This window comes from Patagioenas fasciata, chromosome 3, assembly GCF_037038585.1.
Source record: "Patagioenas fasciata isolate bPatFas1 chromosome 3, bPatFas1.hap1, whole genome shotgun sequence".
Lineage (NCBI taxonomy): Eukaryota > Metazoa > Chordata > Aves > Columbiformes > Columbidae > Patagioenas > Patagioenas fasciata.
Genome location: NC_092522.1, coordinates 18,393,833 through 18,413,993, shown reverse-complemented (window position 1 = coordinate 18,413,993; position 20,161 = coordinate 18,393,833). Strand labels below are relative to the sequence as shown.

At 37.9% G+C, this 20,161-nt stretch overlaps 1 protein-coding gene across 2 annotated transcripts in view; it reads right to left on the bottom strand.

The window, feature by feature from the left end:
- FBXO11 (F-box protein 11) overlaps window positions 1–20,161 on the bottom strand; it is a 75,411-nt gene that overhangs the window by 12,378 nt on the left and 42,872 nt on the right. The window contains exons 4-11 of one of the 2 annotated variants that reach the window (XM_065835357.2): window positions 19,461–19,605; window positions 17,409–17,538; window positions 16,308–16,391; window positions 16,099–16,231; window positions 11,308–11,414; window positions 11,101–11,212; window positions 5,969–6,075; window positions 5,742–5,879 (exon numbers count right to left, since the gene is read on the bottom strand). In XM_065835357.2, the coding sequence (XP_065691429.1) occupies window positions 5,742–5,879; window positions 5,969–6,075; window positions 11,101–11,212; window positions 11,308–11,414; window positions 16,099–16,231; window positions 16,308–16,391; window positions 17,409–17,538; window positions 19,461–19,605 (956 nt within the window). The remainder of the gene's footprint in view (window positions 1–5,741; window positions 5,880–5,968; window positions 6,076–11,100; window positions 11,213–11,307; window positions 11,415–16,098; window positions 16,232–16,307; window positions 16,392–17,408; window positions 17,539–19,460; window positions 19,606–20,161) is intronic. The other variant, XM_065835358.2, reaches the window with a different exon arrangement.

Here is a 20,161-nt window from a genome sequence, read left to right as displayed (position 1 = left end):
CTCCTTCTAAGAAGGATTTTCAAGTGTGCTGGGTATTTTACTTCTGTGTTTTCAATGGTTTCTGGTTTTAATTCATCAACTAGCAGAAGAACCTGGAGGATGCAGCATCTGGGAGTGCCAGGACTACTTAGTAAGAAAAACAGGTCACTGTGATTAAGAAGGAAATAGGAATAAGAGATGTGCATGGAAAAAATACTACTATCTTACACAAAAATACTAAGGAGACTCCAAATACCCTAGCAGTAGCGTTCTGTTTGAAAAATCCTAAATCACAGAACCACAGAATGTCAGGGATCAAGAGATCATCCAGTCCAATCCCCCTGCCAGAGCAGGAACACCCAGATGAGGTTACACAAGAAGGTGTCCAGGCAGGTTTTGAATGTCTCCAGAGAAGGAGACTCCACAACCCCCCTGGGCAGCCTGTTCCAGTGCTCTGTTATCCTTACTAAGAAGTTTCTTCTCAAATTTAAGTGGAACCTCCTGTGTTCCAGTTCAAATCCATTACCCCTTGTCCTATCATTGGTTGTCACTGAGAAGAGCCTGGCTCCATCCTCCTGACACTCACCCTTTACATATTTATAAACATTAATGAGGTCACCCCTCAGTCTCCTCCAAGCTAAAGAGCCCCAGGTCCCTCAGCCTTTCCTCATAAGGGAGGTGTTCCACTCCATCATCTTTGTTGCCCTGCACTGGACTCTCTCCAGCAGTTCCCTGTCCTTCTGGAACTGAGGGGCCCAGAACTGGACACAAATACTAAGAAGCAGCTCTATACACCAAAAGTTTCTGAAGCACCAGGCAAAGCATTAGCTGTGGGCACAAGGTGACAGTTACAGTAAGTATGGGCAAGAACACATGCTGCAGCCTGTTGAGATCTGAACAGAGACAGTAAACGTGAACAAACACCACAGAAATGGTAGTGTTGGTGTTTCCATACACTACTTTGTGTACAGAAAAAACTAATGTCATGACAAAGAAGAGTTCCTGCACAGCTGCACAAGCTCAGAGGATTTCTTAAGACATCAAGGCTAATTCAGGTTTTATTTTTCTTCATTTTATCTAGTTATCTAGTCTAACAAATAACAGATACTGCTTAGAAACAGATTAGGGTTAAAATTTGTAACTGATGGGATCTTGTTCACTGCTTCTCTTCTCAGAAGAATTTTTTTTTTCCATATATTTCTAAAAGGGTTTCTTTCCCTTCTCGGTCTCAAAGATCACAACATTACAGAAACACAGAAGTATTTCATGTATACTGTGAACAATACACATATTTAAAAAACCAAAACATACATACATACATATATATACACACACATATATATATGTATAAAAACAAAGAGAGAGAGAGAGAGAGAATTGTGCAAGCTTTAAAACTTCCTAAATATTGACATTTGTATTCCCAGCAAGACAAGAAAAGAGAAGACCAAGATATAAAGAAATGAACTGCTACAGAGTATCTGCCTCTGTACCGACTTAATTAAATAATAATAATAGGTGTGCCTGACAGCATAAAAAAAATTATGTGTATAAAAATTTGCCTACCAAAGCCTGGAATGGTCTTTATTTGAGAGTTCTTGGATTTTGTAAGAATCAAAATGCAACATAAAGAAAACTACATTCAAGATGCAAAACACTTTTTAGCGCAAAGGAAAAAATTGCTATTGCAGCAGAAGGCCAACTGAGGTTTTTATGTTGTCTGTATAAAACCTGGAATAAGCTTCATTTCTATTTTTTAGACTGTACATACACACTTCTTGAAAATTATCTGATTTGTAGTATTCAAAAGACTGAGCTGCCAACTAGCCACCATCATCCAACTGAGACACATGCTACTATAATTTTCCTTCATCAAAAAGAAAAAAAAAAAGCAATTGTGCTACATTTCTTATTTGGGAACAAGGAAAATGAAGACTTATCGCTAGATCTCAGCTTTAAACTGTAAAATTATGCTTATTCTTACAGTAAATCAGAACTGTGATTTGCATACCACTACTAAATACAATTTATGACAAATGTCTGGTAACTCATCTCAGGCAAGCGACAAGAGCGGTCAGCATAAGGCATGAGGGCTGCCAATGCCACGCTGCATTTTTAATGCCTGCTTGTCAAACGTTTGGCACAAACACTACGGTAAATGTCAGAATATTGCCAGTTCAGAAGTAAGAGGTTAAGTTTCTACAAGTATCAAAACACAAAGAACATTCCGAGAGCATGAAACTGAGAAACAAAGCACTCTTGAACCTTTCAGAGCCAGTAAAGAAGCCCACGGGAAAAGAACGTGTAGGGTTGGAATTCAGCACTGGAATGTACTTATCCCACTTCACAGTCGTAAGCAATGGAAAAAAAAAACCCAACCAACCAGACAACACATCCCCAAAAACAACAGAAGGGAAATGAGAGAAGTGAACATAGAAAATACATTCATTTGTTTAGGTGTGTAGAATTTGTGTCACTGGAAGAGTATGTGAATATTGCCAATTATGTCATTTCATCAACTCTATTACTGGCATGATACACAACACAGGATGCTGCCAAAAGCAGACTTTGAGATGGAAGGGGAAAAGCCTTTCAAAGGAGTTTATGACTAAGAGACATCTTAATAATATTTGCAGTTGAGATAAATATTATTCACATGTTCTCTTTAATGTGCTAGAGTTTCCTTTACAAAGAAAATAAAAAATTGTTTCTCTTTCATTTTGCTTGTAATATCACGCTGGTCAGAGCATTGGAACAGGCATTCCACCAGTAAGAAAACTGATCAAATTCATTTGAAATATATCAAGTGTATCAAGAATTCGGAGTCTGTGGGTTTTTTTGTTAGTATTTCAATACTCATATATTTAATATTTATACTCCAGGACTTAAGCAAGAAGCAGCTCTTAGCCTTGATTTTCAACTAACCCTCAAGCCCACAGACAGACATATCTCCTCCAGGAGTTATTGAAGCACTTCTCCTTTACCAGCTTTTCTACAGCTGAAATCACTTCATTACATGTTTCTGAGCCTGTTTAAGTCTTGGAGGGATGTATGGATATTATGTATCCACTGAAGAAGATTAGAAGTGCTTATACAATATGTTAGTACAGCTTAAATGAGGCAGTGGAAGTGTCTAAACAGATAATATAAAACAAAGACATAACATCTTAAAGTTTGTCACCATTTTTTGCAAAACGGCCAAACAACTACATCTCTAGAGAACACAAAATGACGTAAGGAAATTTGTCAGAAAACTGCTGGAAGGGCATTCTTCTGGGCTGGTATAATCTTGGTCAACACAGAACAAACACACTCCTTAGGATGTAACAAAGAGCGGTTAAGAGGCACCTAAGACATCAGAACGCCACCATGTTTGGCTTCCCAATGGCAAGAAGATTTTGTGCCAGCAGCAAAAAAAATCACAGCACTCCATGACCTGTTTAGCACCTACTGAGACCAACTGCAAATGCAACAGCTGCAACCAGCGCTGCAGTGCTGTCTGACCCCACAGCTCCCCGAACCCGGGCTGGGAAGGAGAAAGGGCTCACTTGTTTCTGTCCACACTGGATCTCCTGGTAATGCTGGTTCCAGGCTACCTACACTCACCAGTTGGGTTAGACCTAAAGCATCAGAACAAGAACTAGAAAGGGAAAGAGGGCATCTGAGCAAAAAGGAAACGAGATCCAGAATTCAGTGAGCTGAAAAACACCCAGTCAGGGATCGAAATACAGATCTTCAAAACTAGCTGCTTCTCTTCTTCCTCTTACCCATAACAAAACATGGATTTCTTTTTTCCTGAAAGCTTGCTACATTATACATTAGCTATAATTACATCAATCATTCATCAAAATTATGGAAATTTATTTCCCTAAGGAAATGTCTTCTTACGAGACATTATTATTTTATTCAGGCATCTGAGACCCAGCCAACAGTACCCCAACACATCACACACAGTGTAGAAAATCCTCATGTAGAACTTGCATAGGAAAGCTAAAGCAATTTAGTATCTGAATTAATAAACATTTTATTTAGGAATAAGACTCCTTTAAAATGTTGGACTATAGGTTCCTTGTAGCAAGCACTGAATGAGTAACTTAAATCGATTTCTATTGTAGCTAGATCTCTGAACATACTAAACCTGGGATGGTGGTGGTGACAGCAAGATAAAATACATGAGGGATATGGGAAGAAACAGTGGATCCGAAGGTCAGAAGATAACGTGAGACAAATTAAATGAGAAAACAGAGGTCCAGTCTATACCCAAGCTGTGTCTGCAAAAGCATGACTTGGGACTGACTTATCTGTCTCAGCTAGTCAAAGCCCTTAGTGTTTAACGCCTGCCTTTTTAAAAGTATTTTTGCAAGCATTATTTATCTTTCTCAAAGACTAAATAAGACCTACCAGCCAAACTGTTACTTAGGTGATAAAAAACATCTACTTACAAAGAGCATGTGTGGATAAAACACACCAGGTCTAATTACGGTCTTCTTGCCAAAGAACAGCCCTAGCACATCTTTAGCCATAGTGAGGCAGCAAGGCTAGAACAAAAATGTATGGAAGGGAATATGCACTGGTATCCACAGTACATGACATCTGCACAAGGCTGGCTGACCTCATTCTTCAGTAGCCTTCTGAAATCAAGCCCATTCCAGCCAGGTCTGCATTACAGCAGCAGCACAGCACCAGAGAAGAGGTTCCTGTTATCTACAGCACCTTTAAAAATGCAACCCCCAAAGCAATTGATGACATAGCTTGTTATTCCACGTCACCAAAGTTATAGGCAATGCATGCCCTGCAGTATCCAACACCTACGGCGAGATAATCAAGTTCTGTGATACCCTGTGAAGGCAAGAAGGAATCGGAAATCATTTTGATTTTGAACATCACACTTGATCTGACAGTAAGTAGTATTAACTTCAGCACCCCTTCGTTTGACATTTAGTTAACCATACTCAGATCACATTTTGTACTTTTTTTGGTGTGTGTAATTTTAGGATTGACTAGAAGAAAACTCTTCATTTTGCCAGTTGGGTGAGGGGAATTGGGACTTTGCCACTCAAGCAGGAAAAACAGTGATGTGGCACTGCTTGGAAGACATGCAGAATATTTTGCTAAAGCAAATAACCAAATAACAATTTTTAATTTCAGTGGCAAAAATCCACCCTGTTTACTTCAAGGACTACGCATGCTCATTGCTCACTATTTCATGAAGTTATCACCTTCATGCCACAGAAGCAAACAGTTTTGTGACAGAAGGCCTAAATTCTGCAATGAAATTCTGTGTTAAAATTACACGACTGCAGTCTAGGAAGTCCTCTTCCAGAGAAGATGGACATACCGTTTCAGATATTTAACATTAAAATACGACTGATTAAATCTTCACAGAGCATTTTATTTAATTCTTAAATCTTCTAGCACCTTATTTTTGGTCTGTTTCAAATGAATAAGGATGAAGTGATAGTGTAAATGTAAGCCTACCATTTACATCCTATTTCAAGATGTATTTTGTCACTGCAACATAATTCAATGTAACAGGCTGCCAATCAACTGCAGAAAGATTGCTTAAACCTCTTTCAGCTAAAATCGTCTTTAAAGTGAAGCTGCCCACTGAAGGGCAAGAGAAGAACAGTAGGCATATTTGAAAATATCTGCTCATGTGTAAAAACATGTTTTTTTAAAATATTTCTTCAATGACAGGCAAAATTTGAAAACTTTAACTATGCAACACCTGTATGTATTTCTTCAAAAGAAAACATATACATTACCATGCCATGGTCAAAAGTGAAAACGCCAACATCACGTCCATGGTGAATGTGATTCCGTCTGATAATGGGATTTCCATGGTTTTTAACCCAAATCCCTGCTAATGCATTATTGGAGATCTCGTTGTCCTCATATATTCCCTGGGAAATAAAAATGTAAATTAAGATGGGAATCAAGAACAGTAAACATTTTTATCAAAGGAAAGAAACTGATATTTAAAAAAAAATACCTGTGCATGGTCTGTAATATAAAGTCCAACGTTTTCACAGTCGCTGATGTTACAGTGTTTAATAGTAGGACAAGCTCCCTGGCCACTAACACATACCGCAGAGCCAACTGGAAGAAAACAGTACAGTTACCATAGCTTCAAAGCATCGCGTATTTATAAATAGTCTGGCAGTGCTCTTGCAGGAAAAGTTACCGTGAACTGATATTTAAAAAAAGATTCAGAGCTCACAGTGCCAACCCATTGCTAGCCACAGGCAGAAAAAGACTAATGCCATCATCTTGCAGATTTAAAAATAAACAAATAAATAAATAAATAATCACTCTGCCAAGGTTACACAGCTGCATGTGATTGCCAGAACAGACAATAGTTTATATAATAATTCATGCTTATGAAAGTTCTCACTCATTTACTTTCCTGTGTTAGGTCCACTGCACACTGACTGTCCACAACAGACAAAAAGTAACAGAAACATTAAATATTCTATGCTAATTATTGCCTTATTTTACTTCCCATAACTTTCATAACCCAGTACTTCAAAGAGTCCAAACAAATCGTAACTTCATGGCAGACAAAGACACACTAAAGATGAGCAGGAGACCAGCAGCACAGTCTCGAGTACAGAACTCCACATCAGAAACAAACAGGTCTGCTCCCAACTGCATTACAAAGCTCTTCATGATTTCAGCTCCCACACCACTGCCCCAAAACACAAACACTATTTAGGCAGCTGGGACTCAAAACTGCTCAGGACCTCATCAGACCAGCTCCATTCCCTGTACTCCACGAAGAATGAAAACATGAGATTCTGTGGTCAGCACAAACCAATGACAGATCCACAGTGATTTCAGAGGGTGAGACCTCACCTGAGGTTATCTGCCCTTTGCAACGCACACCTTCCCTGCAACCAAACATCACTACATGAACAAGCCAGCACACGGTCTGTTAGTAAGCTTTCATATTACCTTCTAGCGTAATACCACAAAGACTATACTTCAATAATTCATAGACTCATTTACAGAGCTTTTCTTTTTTTAATCCTAAAGAAATTATTTTAATTGTCTAGTCTGACCTTATGAATAATACAGGCTATAATAATTCCCTGAATTAATTCTTGCTTCAATTCTAGTAGAAGGAACTTCCACACATATCTTTTAGAAACACATTTAATTTTAATTTGAATATTTCCAACAAGTGAGAAACCACCATACAGCTTGTTAGCTGGTTACAGAGTTGTCACCCTGTTAATTTACACTTTAATTTCTCATTTGAATGTCTCCAGCTTTAGCACCCAGCTACTGGTTCTCTTTACACCAGCGTATGCCATACCCAACGCATGCACGCATTCAGTGCAAGCAATTTACTCCTTCAGTCTCCTTTTGATAAAATAAGTTGCAGCCAGTATGTTTTTCCATTACAACTGAATTTTTCTGCTTTATCTTTTATGACTTCTAACGGAACTGTTTCCATATTTTCAACATGTTGCTATGGACACAAGGAAAGAGTACTTCACTCTGGAGCAGGAGGAAGCAGAGGTGTAATACAGCCTCTCTACTTCTGCTCAATATTCCCACAAGCATAACTAAGGATCACATTAGTTCTTTTGGCCACTTGACTACACAAGGCCTCATGTTTAGATGTTTATCCACAGTGACTAAGCCTTTCCTAGAAATCCAGCCTCCCAGAAGATAGGTTTATCACTTAAACTAGGAACCAAAGTGAGTTGTGTGTGTAACTTCATACCTGTTCACACTACTGTGAATATTATTTGAGAGCCCACCTTCCAAAAAGGGCAGAGCAACCCATCCTCCTGGTTGCTGATAATAATCTCACATCTACAAGTTTCATTAATATGCATATTGTTTTTTTTAGCAAATCATTGATAAAGTGGTTCAAAGTCAAGAGGCCATCTTCGAAATAGTCACAAAAAAGCTGTTTATAATTAGCTTCCAGGTTATTTTTCATCTGTGTGTGCTCTGGTAATTCTGTAAAATTCTAATGTTTTAAGGCACTGTAGGTTGAAGTCAAATATTTTTTCAAGAATCTGATTTATATTGGGACTGCTACCTTCTTTAGTCAAAGGAAGCAATAAAAAAATGCTAACAGTGTGATGCAACCATTTTAACCCTCTGTAAATACACACTAATTTGCTTCAATCATAAATTTTAAATTCCTGATGGACCAAACCCCCACATCTATGACCTCATTGATCTACCCAAGATCAATAGCCAGTAGTGCTTGCCATACTTCATCCTGTTTACTCCATCGCCCCCCTCCCCAGGCCATACACCATCTCAAACAGGTTTCAAGTTACTGTTGATACACAATAGGAGCCCAGAAGATTTCTTGGCCAGTTCTTTTTAAACTCCTGCATGATTTTAGAATGTCTATTTTTACAGCTGTTTAACCTCATCCATAGTTACTGTCAGGAGTGGATGTATTTCATTTTCCCTCTAGGGTATGAGCCTTTTATCATTCCTGCCTATTCTCATTAAATATGGAACAAAAATTACACAACACTTTGCCATTCAAATTCTTCCGTATCTATGATGGATCAGCATCACTGCTGAAACTCCTTTTGTTCCCCAAGTTAAGACACAAGCAGTGTCTTTTCTAGACAGATGTTATATCTTGTCTTGTTTTTCAAGTTCTCCTGCAGGGTGGTGCTGGTATTTATTGGGGTGCTTGTATTTTTTGGGGGGGGGGGGGGAGAGTTTCCCACAGTTTCCTATGATTCCTAGTTTTCTATTTATATTAACTGTTAATAGCTTCTCATTTCTTATATTTCATAGCTGCCTTCACTCCCCTTTCCTCTACCTCTTTTGGTTCCCAGTGTGATGTTCTAAAAGCATAACTCTATCACATTTTGCTTATTTAAATGAAAGTAATCTTTATTCTGACTCACTTCACTGGCCTTCATTATTGATTGTGTGAAACTGGTCATTTTAGAGCACCAAGCACGTGTATTACTGGTTTCGGCTTTATTTGTTTACTCAGAATATAATGATTGCACACACTTATGCAATACTTTAAGAAGGCACATTTCCAATGCACTTACTGTTTCGTCTATCAAGGTGCAGACTAATACAGTTTTTCTCTACAATGTATGCAATAGAAGCTCCAGACTCAGGATCTTGCCATTCAAACTTTATTTTAAAATATTTCAAAAATGCTTTGGATTGGTAGCAGGAGATTTCCAGCTTAAATCACTAGTACTTACATAGCTCCCACCTTTACATATTATATACATTAAGAACTTCACATATGACACAATGTAGAAATATGCTTTAACGCAATTAGGAGTTCTAAAGAAAGGGTTTCAAGCATGTGCTAGGAAAAAGATTTTGAATGCTTTATGGAACAATATTTCAGAGATGTCATTGACTTGGAAACACTAAATGCCTTTTCTGGCAGATTGCCACTCCTCTTCCCTTTGTAACCTCAGGAAATCCTGAGTGTGTGTAAAGTGAGGCTTGGTAGGATTTAAAAAGTCAATAAAAATTAATAATCAATAAGTGATGATAGTATAGCCTACACACAGCCTCCAAAAATCGACCAGAAATTTTAAGTTTGGAGAAAGAGAAGCAACAATACAATGCAGCAAAAACACAGAAATCCGGAGTATTTAAAGGGCAGAAGTACCAAATTCTCAGAAACAGTCTTTCATAATTAAAAGTAGTCATGAAAAAAGTTAAAGCTTAATTTTAATAAACAACTTTCACCAAAACATCAAGACCTTACTACCTTATCTACAAGCACCTTTCAACATCAAGCCATGAAGCACTTCAAACTGCTTTTATAACCAAGCTGAACGTGGTCCAAGAAATGAATCAAACTCCTCTCAGTTGTTACCACGGTCCCCAATACTGGTAATATGTTGGTATATAGAAACTTCAAGAACAAATTTTCTTCATTTACTTCAGTGTCTCAGTATTTAGCATTAAACAAAGTCTAGATACTGAGAGCAGCTACCTGTCCCTTTGTTCCTCTTTTTCTGATTTTTAACACTTCCACACATTAGCTGATATGTCTCAAATAAAACAGATGGTGATGTAAAGCGTAGAGCTGCCTTGACCAAAAGTGAAGTTGTGTTTTATAGTCTGACACCTCTGAGAAGGAGCAGATCTTCCTCTACAAGGCACAGACAAGGAATCCTTCCACTGTTCTTATTACAGTTCCCTGCAGAATTCCCTCCTCCATAGTTCATACCCGAAAAGTGTAGTTTGTCTAGCTGAAGATCTTGTATCCTCACCTTTATAGTGAGCTGAGCAACCTTTACACGCAGCCTGCTGTAAAGATCCATTCTGTTTCGCTAGCTAAACTTAGGTACGTGAAGTTCATATTGCCATTTCCACACTAAGGCTCAATACCTTAATTCTCCGGTACCTCTCTTCTGACAGGCCAATTCCATTTCATCTGCTTGTATTCAAACACATTAAACTCGCCATGTCTTGTGCCTGTGAGCTGCCATGTCTTCCTGCCAACAACTGAACTGCCATCCAGGTTCTCACTTTCACTGCCTCTGACCGTTTCTTTCCAGAATCCAGATTACCAGTGTTTCCCAAATCAGGCAGTACAATTTGCTCCTTATTTCTGATGGCAAAATGAGACTAACTTTCCACACTATGCATTTCTTCTGCCTGTATAGCTAAGAATTCATACTTTGAGTATGTCAAATCACTCCACTCTTGACAGGAAAGTGAACTTAGCTTAGCGGTTACAGCTCATGACTGTTTTAATGCCATCAATCCCAACACTATATCTTGTAATGAACCTAATGTAGAAGTCCCATGTGTGCCCCCTTCAAATACGCTCTCCCGCAACTACAACTATACAGACCAAAACCAGGTAAGTTTATATAAACTGTTACTTTTCAGGTTTTAAACTAACTGCCCAGAAAGTCCAAACTGATTCAACTAAGAGACTCTTGGTTATCACAAGGGCCTTGTACACAAAGATGTCATTGTAATAATGCCATTTCAAAGCAATAAGGCTTGCAGACCTGTATTAAACACCCGCATCAAAATACAAAATATGGCAATATTGATAATAAATCTGTGTGCTGCTTTCATGTATGCTGGTTAGTTTAGTAACTTTAAACAGTGTTAATTTCAAACAATAAAAAGCCCACTAACCCGTACAAGTACTTCGAATAATACAGTGATCTATAATTGGACTGCAGTTCACGGTAATCTCTAAGCAGTGGTGTGCATTGTGGTGCTGAGCAGATTTGTCATCAGGGTTGAACTGAAAAAGGAAGACAACACAGAAATGAAGTATTTATTTAATTGCTTAGGCATTAAAATGAAGTTAAAAGCTCTGCTCAAGTTAGAGTTTCTTACCCTGATTGTCATATATCCAACATAGGCATCTTCAGAACCCTCCATAAAAACGAAGGTGGAATCTCTAGTGTTTTCTATTATAACTTTATCTGCTACTTTTCCAGGTGCTGTAAAGAAGACATTTAATAAGTCTTAGTTTATCCAGCTGAAAAAAAAACTTACAGAATTATCTTCAAAGTAACAAAGGAAAATGAACACTCTTCTTCATACATAGTCTTTATGTCAAGAATCTCAAAACAGACAAAGAAACTAGTCTTTAACTAAGCCAGTCTTGCACCAATTGAATATCTAGCAGCAATGAGAAAAATCTTGACTTGTACAGAGCTAGTTTTTGAATACTACTTATTACAGACTGAATGAAGAGTTTAAATACAGATTCCGGTCTAGAGGCACTGAAATTCTGTTACTAAGTACAATTTATTTTCGTATTCTAAATCCTTTTGTTAAATGTAAATACATAAATTCCATCCCTAATTCAAACCAATTTAAACAATTCCTTAGTAATCTGCTCATGACCTACAAGTAACCTCCCCACACTTCTCAAATGTAAGATTCATAGTTTTGAACTGATGTCTTCATTATTCTTCACAAGAAAATACTTTAAGATTAGATTGAACTATCCTTCTGTACAGAAGGTTTCAAAATGGTTCATTTGCAAGTTCTCATAATCTGCAGTTTGATTTCCCATGTTACAAGCAAGGCTCTGCTCTATCCTTCATCCTTAATCCAAGGGAAGGAGATGTTTACATTGGCCTGGCAACAGCCAGCAGAGGGAGCACAAGTTACCAACAGGCTTACATGGGTATAAAATCAACAATACTCATTCGCAAGCAAGATAGTTTGATTCAAAACTGCATTTCAAATACACAAGCCAGAAGAGGCCTTCCTCAATACATGAAATGTAAATATGGAAGTTTCATGTACTATAGCAGATAGCTTAGCTTACCTGACAGCAATTTTTAACCATTCCCAACTCCAGACACACAAATCTGACCAGGTATTTGCCCTAAATTCAATATTTTACTGAAGAGCCTACAGATGGGATTTCTCAGGGGCAGATCTTTTTCTGTTGTCTTTTGACACCAGTACAGACAAGCAGTATGTACTGTTCTTTATCACTCTGGTAGAAAGGTGCCAAGCAGAACGAAGCAAGATTTACATCATTATCCAGCTTGTTCTGACTATCTAAAAGCCAGATCTCTGCTCTCATTACTGCAGAGCTGCATATATTTTAAGGTAGTCTAGCTCTTCTTCATACCACTTGCAACTCAGTACTAGATAATAACTAAAAGAGGCTTTGATGAGGACACAAGAAGTATTTTTCTGTGGCCTGGTAACGTTTCTATATAATTAACTGTTTTTCATCATGGTGCAAATGCACTGGTTCTCACACTTCAGCATTTGAGAAAAACCCAGCACCACAGGATTGCAGGTGAGCCAAAACCAGAAAATAAATGGAGCACTTAACAGGAAATAGAAGAGCCATACATGAATATCAGAATTGTGTTCTCCTCTCAGGGAGACAAGGAAAAAACTGCACTTCACACTGGATGCTCTGAAACACTATCAAACACAGTGGAGAGTTTTGTGGAACTGTGCTTGGAGGTGTTTGCCGTGACTTGGATGATGTTCTCCTGTTCTCCGCACAAGAGTTACTTTACAGGTCTCCAAGCCTGGGAGTTCCCAGGATGCCCATTATGGAACACGTCAATTAGTAAGACCACTGCACTTAGATCCCTCCTAGGAAAAGGCTGGAGAGGGAACGGAACCTGCTCAAGCATTGTTTTCATTCTAAATGCATCAGTGAAATTCTCTGCAACATCCATTCCACTTTTGGCTTAAACCACTTTAGAAGAGAGACACCAGTATAAGAAACAGAAAAGGGCCACTGGTTTTGTAATCAAGCAAACCATAGCCCTCAAGAAATCAAGAATTTGCTGAAGTCTAAGGGAGTCATGGTCCACGGGACATGAATTCATGCTCAGTTTAAGGACCAAGATGAGACCATTTAGAAATAATTAGACAGAAAGTCTACAATAAGGGTCTGCCCAAAGAATTAAAAGTTATCTGGATGTTGCTGCAGAATTCCTTTATTCCTCAAAAGGAACAATTTCACTTTTCAGTACATTAATAGAAAAATAACTAGATTCTGCAGGAAATAGTTGTGACCCTAGTTCAATCGTATCACGCAAAAAAATACAGAGGTCCTTTTGGATCTTGCAGTCTTTAAAATCTGCTAAGAACACAGCTCTAGGCTAGTCTAAAGTATAATTTTCAATTCAAAGACACAGAATTGTTATTTAAGGAAGAGTTCAGACATGTTACAGTTCTCTTGCACTCAAAAGTAAAAAGAGACCCAGTTTTTCTACCCTTAAAATTATTTCTTTTTAACAGATTTTTTTTTCTTCATTGGAAAATCTTTAGTAATCCCTTTTTCACTTACTTCTACATTACTTAAGTGGAAAATAAAAGGAAAAAAAATGAAAACTGTATCTCCTAAAATAAATTAAAAAAACCCAACATATTTAGTGAAGATTCTCAGATCAGGACATGCATCTGTACTACTGCTGAAACTCAGCCACTAGGATGAGAGAATTCACATCCCGAATGAGAAGAGTTCTCTGCGGAAGGCTTGTGTTTCTGTAGTAATCTGACATCCCCTCCTCAATCCTGGAAAATTGAATTATTTTAAGAAATTCATAGGTATTTTTGTCCACCAAACCAGATGTATTCATCTCCCTACAGAACGTCTACTCTTGCTTCTTACTTGACATTTCAGATAAGCCACAATACTAATAATACCTCCCAAAGCTTCCTTCTTAACCTGACTCCTTCCCCTAGATTTTAGGAAACAAATTTAAAAAACCCAAAATGTAACAGAACCAACCTAGAATGCCAGATATTATTATGTAAGAATATTTTGCTTCTATGAGAAAGCAGAAGCTTCATGAAAGCTCAAGATATGTAAAGCTGTGTTTCTACTTCAGAAGTTAGCAGAGGAAACTATTGAAGAAATTTGAGTAGAATTGCAGAGAGATTTGGTGCTGCCTTAATCCTGCCATTTTGAAAAGCATGCCAGACTGAGCAGAGAAGAGGTAGTTCTCCAAGGCTTAGTGGTTCACTTTAATTTGTTTTCTTTTCCAGACAAATGAAAATTGACTCTCTCTACAATGTCACTGACCATTCAGTGGAGAAAGTCTGAGGAAGTGAAGAGACAGCAGTGCCAGAAACCAAAACATAAATACATCTAGCATTTCTGGATTCTTCTCAGAGCTTTTGTTCCCCAAGACAGCTATTTTGTTACAAAAATACACAATACAGATCCCTTGCTTTTAAAGAACTGTAGTTAACTGGTTTTTTCTGAGTAACTTAGGTTAATTCCAGTAGAAGGGAAAGCAGAGAGACTTTAAAAACTTAAAAGGAGCCAGAGAACATGTACAAGTTTAACCAGATATTTAAGCTGTCATCTCATGAAACTTAGGACAGTGCTGATCCAGCTTCGTCTAGATTTTAAACGCTTTATTAATATGTACTGGCATTTTTACTGCCATCCATCTGAAACAGAACTCAGGGGTATTTTGTTATTTGTCTGAAGGCATGCCTGCATTAGCAAGCACTGCAGCAAAACATGACTGGTACAACAGAGTGAAACAGTGCTGAGGATCAGAGATCCACACCATGTATATTGCAGGACAGGGAGCATAGAAGAGACTGATTTTGGACTAGTCCTAGCCTGGTCCCTCAGACTAGGCTTCAGAAATGTAGTCACAAACCAACAAACTAACATACCAACACGGCTGCATCTCGCAGATCTGCAAGGACAAGTTTTAAGGCTAACACTGGAATAATGTGACTGCATTGGTCCAAACCACTCTCACTGCCAAGGCTGTAAAACCCAGGCAAGAAGCACAAGAACAGATTAATCACTCAAGAACAGAACAGTTGATACACAGAACAGATACCTGAACAGAGGGACTTTTTTCAAAAACCAAACAAAAAGCACAATCAGCCCAGACTGGCAGTTATCTCAGAAAAAAAAACATCAGAAGCAGACAGTTCACTTCTGGGTCACCTCAGGAGCAAGCGCTCTGAGACCTCTTAACCAAGATCTCTACCAGACATTAACACAGGCTAAATTCTTCCCGTTCTCTCCTGCTACAAGGGATTAGCATGCTTACAGTGGGGACAGGAAAAGCAAACAGTTCCACAAGCACCACAATTTACAGCCAGGTGTATTACTCTATATTAACTTCCTAAAACTTTCCTATTCTGAAAATCTTCTTCTCCATAAAGGTTCTCCTTTATAGGAACAGCTGGGAGACAAACAGAGAAAGAACCTCCAGTCTCAGAATCTTTCTGCTGGATGCTCTCATTTACTTCCTCATGATGGAATTACAACGCTGACAAAAATGGGACAGATACTAATTTGGGCTTGCTCTCGCTGCTGGATTCTACTCTGGAGATAGGTTATATATAAACAAATTTTATAAGAACCACCTGAAAATTTCAACTGCAGTCCTGTAACTGAATATGCTTTCTGACAAATTTGATTTTTTTCTTCTAACAAAATAAAAAGATAAATAAGTTATTCCAAGAACTACCAAAGCAGACAACAGTACTTCAGTCTGAAGCATCAGCTGTTTTTTAGTTAGTGCCACTTGTACAGAAAACACTTACTTAATAGGCTGCTGAAGAAAGACAGACTTTTATACTGAATATTTAGTACACCAGAATACCTTTGTAATTAACACAGGTCATACTTTGAGACAAAGACGCTCTCAGTTTAAATACCTGCACCGATCATGGTGATTGGAGATTCTATATATATCCATTCATCTGTATATATACCAGAGTGAACAAAGATAAGTCCATCAAAATGAGCTTCTTGAACTCCACCAAGAGCGTCCTCAATGGTATCGTAATACTAGAAGAAAAGGGACAAGTTCAGAGAGTAATAACCATGCAGATATATATCCTTAAAAACTGCTTTAGAAACATACCAACATATTTTCTCTTCCTTTATATCTTGCAGGATTACTGTAGAAGTGTTCAGCAAAACCTGGCTTGACATGTGCTCCTTTGTACTGAAACATGGAAAAAAAGTTTATGATAAGCTTGCAGATAGGTGGATCTGAAAGCATACACACAAATCCTCTAATTAGCAAGCCATTTGCTGATACTGGTTTGTTCCAGGAACTAAGGATCATATTCTGATCTCCCATATGAGGCACCCAATTTGAAATGGCAACACCAAAAAAACATCTGAGGCTAAGAGAGTGATCTAATAAACCAAAAGGCTAACCTACAGCCAGAAGCCTCTGAGTGGAAAGCCTCATATACCTTATACACTCCGCAAAAGATGTTCTTTTGATTTTCTAGCAGCTTGCCACAAAACAAACTGCATTTATATGGTGAGGAAAACAGAATCCTCTATCTTCACAATTGAGTACTGAACAAAAAAGCCAAATCAAGTATTTGTCCTCAACAAGCTTCAGAATTTCATCAATCAATTACACACAGCCTCATATAAAACACTGTCCTTGGTATCTATTTCTCTTACTTTTGTTTTTCAAATATCATGCCCAGCCATTCTTAGAATACTTTTGATGCTTTGGATTAGAGGTTCAATCACTTGTGTAGCTCCAGTCACATCAGCTGAAATGGTGATATCAATATATACTGTTTGGTTTAGTACAGGAGTATGCATATGAATCTGACAACTAACATGCACACTAACTTTATAATATATTATGAAAACAATATATTTCAAGTTTATTTGTGAGTCACAGGTCATGAGCATCTCTCTCTCACAGAATTTCAGTGATGCAAAAAACATGAGGACAGCCCAAGATAAAAGCCAGATGCTCAAGCACTCCTCTTCCCCATGATGCGTCTGCCTAAGGTGGACCCCAAAACAGGACGTAACTTCAGATCTCCCTCTGTTGCGTAACACAACACAGATGTCTCCCCACCTCCTCAGTCCCGTCATCTTATTTAAAGTCTAAAACCAAAATTACTACTGTCAGCCACACTTCAGAAGTTGAGGTTTTTACTGTTATAAACCATCTTTAAATTGGAATATAAACGAATAATACTGTTACCAGTTGCTGAAAGCTTTCTTTCCAGGGATTTGGATGTTCATATTCTTCTGGATTAATCTGATAAAATTTACCAGGTTCGGGATGCATCATTGGACGAGTGTACTCAAATACTTCCATATACAATCTTTTCCTGAGCAGTGTCAAGTAGAAAATAAAATTAATGTATTTCTGATTATTTTTCCATTTTAATGTAACACACCCAATGTTGAAAACCGGGGTTTTTTCAACAGTATTTTCCAGTCTGTGACAGTAAATTTGACCAAGATCAGTACCAACCACTTCAAAACATTTCCAAAACAATTTTTCTGTTGGACTGACTTCTGTGTTTTTCCAAGAATAATTTTGACATGTGTTTCATGATCCAAGCAAGAGAGTTCTCAACATGTAACTTGCGTGAAGAAATTCAAGCTTCTACTCATGCTGTTTGTGGAATCAAAGTCTAATTCTACATTAACTACAGCATGACCTTAACACTTAGGAAAGCTAGTAGCATAAGAACAACAAAACTTAAGACAAAGTGTCCCACCAGCTCTTCCCCACCTTGCCAAAAAAAGGCTGAAAAATGCATTTGGAGAACAAATTGTGTACTGTATTTCAAAAAGAGTTACTCAGTGGATAGATTACAGTGCCTTAAAAAGAAGAACACAGCACATGAACTACACAATTGGATTCTTTTGATTAATGTCAGAACACAAATAATTGCAATGTCTGAGCCTGCTGATATTAAGCCCAGACTTACATGATGCCACTGAATCTCAGCACTGGGCACTGGTGAGGCTGCACCTTGAATCCTGTGTTGAGTTTTGGGCCCCTCATCATAAGAAGCACATTAAAGTACTAGAGAGAGTGCAGGGGAGGGTGATGAAGCTGGTGAGGGGTCTGGAGCACAAGTCTGATGAGGAGCAGCTGAGGGAACTGGGGCTGTTCAGCCTGGAGAAAAGGAGGCTGAGGGGAGACCTTATCGCTGTCTGCAACTGCCTGAAAGGAGGTTGTAGCATGGAGGGGGTTGGGCTCTTCTCCCAAGTAGCAAGTGATAGGATGAGAAAAAATGGCCTCAAGGGGAGGTTTACACTGGATATTAGGACAAACTTCTTCACAGAACGGATTGTCAGACACTGGAACTCCACATCAGTGGAGTCACCACCCTTGGAGATGTTTAAAAGGCATCTAGATGAGGTTCTCAGGGACATGGTTTAGTGCTAGAGTTAGGTTGGGTTACGGTTGGACTCTAGGATCATGAGGGTCTATTCCAACCAAAGTGATCCTATGATTCTATGAATCTCAGTTGTTGCAATTCATCTGACAAGACATCCCAAAAACTGTCTTTAGGACAGGAAAAAAACCCTTTTTTATCCTGTTATACTTAATTTTCTTTTAGTTTTAATCTTTATCAAAAAAAAAAAACACAAAACCAAACAACATCGAAACACACACACCAAAAAACCAAAACAAACAAAAAAACAAACATAAAAACAAACAAAAAAAAAACCCACACACACCAGCCTAAGAAACACATGTTATTTTTTCCTTTATAAAGTAATGCAAATTTAGATCCCATTTATCCAAGCTCTCGATAACCCTGGGTAAGGTGGATTCACATGAAGGAAAACAGCCTCAGTATCCAACCATTAAACAAAACAAAAATCAAGCCAAACCAACCAAAAAAACACAAACCTGTTAGTAATACTAGACAAAATTTGCATTGAACATTAAGAAATGCATAAAGGAACACAATCCCCAAAGAAGCGTGAAAAAGGTTAAAGAGAGGAAGAAGGAAAGGAATGGCTACTGAAGGAGTACCTCATTGATTTTTAAACTAGCAATTATTTAACTGGTATCTCTACTACTACAGAATCAAAAGTTTTACTATTTAACAGATATAATCAGAGATTTCTAAGTAACAAGTAATGCTTAAATAAACCATGCATATTAAAATACAATTGGTTTTAATTCAACTAATGGCAACCAACATTTCAATTTTTCTATTGTACTGGCATCTTGTGCAGCACATCTAATATTTCTCATGATAACAAGGAATAGCTTTTCACTTACCACAAAATTGGATCATTAGCCAGTTCACTGAAGCGTTTACACACACAAGCTGCTCTACAGAGATCCTGCTCCAGCAGGTAGGAAAAGATCTTCAGAACCACTTCATCTGGCAACTTCTCCTGAAGATATTGTTCTGCAGGTGCTGCTATTAAACAGTAATCTATATCAGATTATTGACATACTTAACCAGCCCAAATTGTGACCAAAATAGATCACCAGCTTGTCACTTGAAAGATTCGCATTTAAAACACCAATGAGCTCAGAGAAGGTTTGTTTTGTTTGGTGGTTTCTTTGGTTGTTTTTCTTTTTCTGTTTGGTTTTGTTCTTTTGTTTTATTTGGGCTTTTTTAAAGTACATTTAATCTAAAGGAAAAAAGTGGTAAATGGTTGACTCTGGAGTCAGGTAGAAGCTACAGACTTCAAGCATTCTTTCAAACTTTTTAGTTCACATCTCTTTTGTTGGAGAAATATACAATAAACATACAATTTATAATTGCAATTGTATATACAATATACATATAATTTACAATTTCAGATATTAAGTAGGCTACTGCAATTGTTCCAGATACACTGGCTCCACACAGCTATTAGCTTCATTGTGGTTCAATTAACTCTCATAATAATAATAATAATAATCCAGTCCCAAAGTCAAAATCTCTGCAAATGTTTTCAAACACAAAAGAATTTACTCAAACAGTCACT